Genomic DNA, 6,000 nt, shown 5'->3' on the forward strand with positions numbered 1-6,000 from the left:
TAGAATAATGCCACTAATATAATTTGAAACAGGATAAATAACTCCTATCTTTGCTGAATAATGTGAAAGCAGTAAATGAATGATATGGATGTACGAAAGAGCCATGAAATCAAATGAATAAGGTTAATTGAGCACAACGTATTGAACATCATAGGAAGTAATGTTTATGTTAAGTTGAACTGAAAGTAATGTTTCAGTATATGTTTATAGATGTTATTGGTGTTCTTATTTGGGTTCAAAAATTAAGAGTGTTTAGATAACATATATCAAGCGATTTGACCCAGACTGCCTTCTTCCAACTGTTAAACATGGAGGAGGATCTGTGATTATGTGGCGGGGGGGGGGGGGGGGCTATATCTTGGAAATCCGTTGGCCCAATGGTTTCCCTTCATGGCAGAATTAATAGTCAAGACTATTTAAACATTTTATCTGATCAAATTCATCCTGTGACTGCGGAACTGTTTCCGGAGGGAAACAATCTTTCAGGATGATAATGCACCAATTCACACAGCTAAAGTTGTTACTGAATGGCACAAGGAACATTCTAGTGAAGTTGAACATCTTATCTGGCCACCGCAGTCCCCAGATCTCAACATTATTGAACATTTATGGTGCATTTTAGAAAAACATGTAAGGAGTCGATATCCTCCACCATCATCACTACAAGAACTGGAGACTGTTTTAGATGAAGAATCGACAAAAATTCCTTTGGAAACAATTTAAACTTTGTACGAGTCCATACTTCATAGGATTCAAGCTGTAATTACTACCAAAGGCAATCCTACCCCATATTAAAATAAATTTGTTTGAAATTTTAAGGTGTTTCCAATATTTTGTCCAACCCCTAGACCCAGGAAGACCTGGGATGAGGTGGTGAAGCACGATCTTCGAACATTAGGCCTCACCGAGGCAATGACTAGTGACCGAGACCTTTGGAAATATGCTGTGCATGAGAAGACCCCGCAAGACAAGTAAGACCATAACCCATTGCTTTTACCAGGGGTGTAGCCAGCCCAATTATGCATACCTTTCCTTCTTTGGACACAAAACCCTGCTTGCAAAGACCTGTTGAGGCAAGTGAAATCGAAATCGAACCAAATTTGACAACTGGCACTCATGCTAACCTTCCTTCATTGGACACTAAACTCTGCTTGCAAAGACCTGTTGGGGAAAGTGGAATTGAAACTGAACCAAATTCAATGACTGGCACCCGTGCCAGTGGAGCGCTAAGAGCACCATCCAAGTGGGATCATTGCCAGAGCAGCTGTCTGACTTCTGTGCCAGTGGCACATAAAAAGCACCATTCGAGCATGATCGTTACCAGCGTCGCCTTACTGGCATTTGTGTTGGTGGCATGTGAACAAAACATTTGAGCGAGGTTGTTGCCAGTGCCACTGGACTGACTCCTGTGCAGGTGGCATGTAAAAAACACTATTTGAGCATGGCCGTTGCCAGTACTGCCAGAGTGGCCCTCATGCCAGTGGCACGTAAAAACACCCACTACACTCTCGGAGTGGTTGGCATTAGGAAGGGCATCCAGCTGTAGAAACTCTGCCAGATCAGATTAGAGTCTGGTGCAACCATCTGGTTCGCCAGTCCTCAGTCAAATCGTCCAACCCATGCTAGCATGGCAAGCGGACGTTAAACGATGATGATGATGATGATATAAATTTAAGTTACAAAATATGAATTCAACTAATCTGGTGCTACTCATATAAAAAAAAGGTCCTTAATGTATCAATCTACAAAACATAGAATATATTGTACAGAACAAAAGAAAACCATAAGGAGTGTATAAAGTTATAAATAACAAGAGAGATACAGCATGATAACATTTATTTAACCACTGGAAATTCTTATATCACAACAATTGTTTCGCAACTTAAAACATGCAAAGAAAATTTATTTTATTATATTTTATAATAAGTAAATTACTTCCATGTCTGCATTAGTATAAACAATCTTTAAATCAATACAGATATTAAGCTAGCCCATCGGGTGAGAAGAAATCAGTTAAAAACTAATCCCTCGACATAACATTTCAAGAACTCCGTGTGACTGTGTTAGAAATGACAAGTGTATCAAAAGAGAATTGTTTTCAAAGATGTTCTCCCCAAAGACTTCATCATCAGTACGACATATGTGAGCTTTAATCAACTCAAGAATCAAACACTTCAGGAAAAAAATAAACAGATTTTCATAGAAATTATATGCTTCATGGTTTTCTATAAACTTCCAACAGTTGATAACTAAAGTACCACTGAATCACTACAGTCATTATCACCAACTATCCCCCCCCCCCCCGGGCCAATAAATTTCAAGTCTTGACACCCCCTCACCCTCTCTTTCTCACAGAACCCTCACCCCCGTTCCTCAGTCACATAGAATAACAGACTGCTTATCCAGCTCCCAGAAATCCAGGAATACTGTACTCTTTATTGAGTAAACAGACCCTATGTTTGAAGCTGGTTCATCTGCATATGGTGTAATAGAAATAGCTATGTGAGGCTGTATGGTAAGAATAAGTGCAGGCATGACTATGTAAGCAGCTTACTTTCCAACCACGTGGTTTTGGGTTCAGTCCCACAGCGTGGCACCTTGGACAAGTGTCTTCTACTATAGCCTCGGACCAACCAAAGCCTTGTGAAGGAAACTGAAAGAAGCCTGTCATATATATATATCATCATCATCATTGCCGTTTAACGTCCATCTTCCATGCATGCATGGGTAGGACAGTTGACAGGAGCCTGCCAGGTAGAAAAACTACCTTGGGCTGTATATATATATATATATATATATATATATATATATATATATATATATATATATATATATATATATATATATATATATATATAGATGTCTAAGAGTTCATAAGTCAGAAAAAAATGCACTCGTATATCTGTCAGTAGAGTGGGTATATTAATCAAAGTGTACAGGGTAATGATACATAATACTGTACACCTTGATTAATATATTGCGGGAGTGTGTGTGCGTGTTGGTGAACAAACCACCACCGTTTGACATCTGGTGTTGGCTTGTTTACATCCCTGTAGCTAAGTGGTTCAGCAAAAAAAATGCTTCAAGGCACTGCCCCAGCATGGCCACAGCCAAATTACTGAAACACGTAAAAGAAAAAAAGATAAAAGCTGTTCTTTACCTCTGCTTCAGAAATGTATTAACTTGCCCCTGTTAGATAAAATTGTGTTCTTTACTTTTCTCCATCTCATACATAGTATAGTATGATACATTTTAAACATTATAAATGAATTAATAAATATCAAACAGACCCTGCTTTAGATGTGTATTGTCTTCTACTATAGCGTCGGGCTGATCAAAGCCTTCTTAGAGGATTTGGTAGATGGAAACTAGAAGATTATACAGGTCAAACAAAGCTTACTCTCAGAAATAGACTGATCATCCACCAACAACAAATACAAGACTCCAGTACAAGACAGATTCCACTGAGTGGACAGATAAAAATATGTGCAAAAAATAAGTCCCCCAAATTCCAGGTCTTCTCACAGCTAGGTTTCTTTCTCTAAAGAAGTTTCTATAAAGCTAGTTTTTAAACATCAAATGGCTATGGGGTCCACCAGAATAAAATAGTAATCAAAGGGGTTCATCGATAAAAAATGGTTGAGAACCCTTAAGTTAGATATATCACTATTATTATGTGAATTAGAGTTCTAAGTACATGACGAATTATTGTTTTAACAAATATTCTGTTCAATACCACAGATTTGCTTGTCAGTTGCTTGACCTTAACCCCTTGAGCATGTCTCTTAGTGGTTGACAGTATGGGCATCTCTGATCATGAGCAAGAGTAGTGGGAGAGTATTATAGCCAAGTCTTGAGAGGAATTCTTTATGGTTTGAATAAATATCATAACAAAATCAAAATTTTCATACTTCCTAGGGGTCAGCAAATAGGAAATAACAATTGCTACCCAAGGGTAAAAATCATGTTACACAGTATAATTCATACCTGTGTTTAGGCATGGCTGAGTGGTAAAGTTTGTTTCCCAGCCACATGGTTCCAGGTTCAGTCTCACTTGGGCAAATGTCTTCTACCATAGCCTTGGGCTAACCAAAGACTTGTGAGTGGATTTGGTAGATGGAAACTGAAAGAAGTCCATCATGTGTGTTTGTGTGTGTGTGTGTGTGTGTGTGTGCATGTGTGTGTGTGTGTCTTTGTGTCTGTGTTTGTATCCCTACACCACTTGACAACTGGTGTTATTGTGTTTACATCCCTATAACCTAGCGCTTCAGCATAAGAGACTGACAGAATAAGAACCAGGCTTTAAAAAAAAAACAAGTACCAGGGGTCGAGACATTTCACTAACAATTCTTCAAGGTAGTACCCCAGCATGGCCACAGTCAAATGACTGAAACAAGTAAAAGATAAAATACACACACACACACTTACAATATATATATTTAAGGTGAGTGAAAGTGTTTACTCACAGAACAAACATAGTTGAATCTCCGAACATCCTTCACAGCTCCACTGAGATCGAGTCGGATGAAAGCTTCACTTACACTCGTGTGAATTTTCCTCTGGAAATATACGAAATTTAGATAAGTGATTCTCAGTTGATAATAACTGAGTAGTGTAAATACTAATGAGTGGGTGATATATGAGTATGAGTGTTGGAATGACAGAATCTGTTGAAACAGTGTTAGGAAAAAACATAATAGAGGTGAGTGATGGTGCTGAGTGAGTGCAGGAGAGGTGTAAGGCAGAGTGAATGAGTTGAGTGTTTGGATTGAGCAAGAATCGATGGAGATACAGTGAAGAATGAGTGAATGTGAGTGATGAATAAAGTGAGCACAAGCACAATGATGGATTAGTGAATGATAACTAAAGTGAGGGTGAGAAGGTGACATTCATCCTTCATGATTCTGAAGATGACCAGACTACGCTGTGTAATTTCCTTTGTCCTTCTGTCTAGAAATCAAAGAAAATGACCACGATTCCCTTCAAACTTTGCTTTTGTCACCTGGACATCGATGTTTTCAAACTGACCTATTTTCCATTACATTTCAGACAGATCCAGTGCTGGGTTGTTGAGGCAGAAATATCATTATAGCCATTATTCTGCTCAATACCACAGATTTGCTTGACCTTAACAACTCGAGCATGTCCCTTAGTAGTTGACAATATGTGCATCTCTGATCACGTGGGGGATCATCACAGCCATATGATGAGAGGGATTCTTTGGGGCTTGAATAAATGTAACAGAAGCAAAGTTTGGAGGAAATATCAGCAAATTTTTCATGCTTTGTAGGGGTAAGCAAATAAGAAATAACAGTTGCTTACCCAAAGGTAAAAATCACGTTATACAGTGTTATCAGGTTTACTCTTCGAGGGTCCTGAAGAGTTTTGTTTGGTCAATATTGGCATAAATTAAGACAGTGAACTGGTAAAATTGTTACCATGCTGGACAAAATGTTTAGCAGTATTTCGTCCACTCTAAATTCAAATTCCACCAAGGGCAACTTTACTTTCCGTCCTTTTAAGGTGGATAAAATAAGTACCAGATGAACACTGGGGTTGATGTAAACAATGTACCCCTCCCCTCAAATTGCTGGCCTTGTGCCAAAATTTGAAACCAATATTGGCATAAATTCTACAATTAGAGTGGGGTTACATGATAAAAGAATCAGGATCCAGTGGGAATCTTGCTTTCCTTGCAGCTCCCACTTTTTTTTAGTTTCCCTGGTTATATCTGATTCTGTGTGCTGTACTCCACAGGAGCCTATGTGACACTGGGTGATCTTGAGTAGGATGTTCCCATCTTGACTGTTCTAAGTTATACTTTTCAAGGTTATCTTTGGTCCACCATGTAATCAAGAACCAACAGCAGGTAGAATAAAGGATCAGACTGTGTGTGAGTGATGAGTGAAGACGTGTGAGTGACGAGTAAAGTGTGAGTGATGTGTGGGTGTGAGTGATGAGTGAAGTGCATGTAAGTGATGAGTGAAGTGCATATGTGAG

At 38.8% G+C, this 6,000-nt stretch overlaps 1 protein-coding gene across 1 annotated transcript in view; it reads right to left on the reverse strand.

Moving 5' to 3' along the window:
• Positions 1-6,000, reverse strand: part of LOC106875167 (F-box only protein 32) — an 84,206-nt gene that overhangs the window by 22,044 nt on the left and 56,162 nt on the right. Inside the window, exon 4 of the mRNA XM_089344750.1 lies at positions 4,467-4,559. Coding sequence (XP_089200876.1) covers positions 4,467-4,559 — 93 coding nt within the window. The remainder of the gene's footprint in view (positions 1-4,466; positions 4,560-6,000) is intronic.

The sequence above is a fragment of the Octopus bimaculoides genome, chromosome 28 (genome assembly GCF_046866305.1).
Source record: "Octopus bimaculoides isolate indiv1 chromosome 28, ASM4686630v1, whole genome shotgun sequence".
Classification (NCBI taxonomy): Eukaryota; Metazoa; Mollusca; class Cephalopoda; order Octopoda; family Octopodidae; genus Octopus; species Octopus bimaculoides.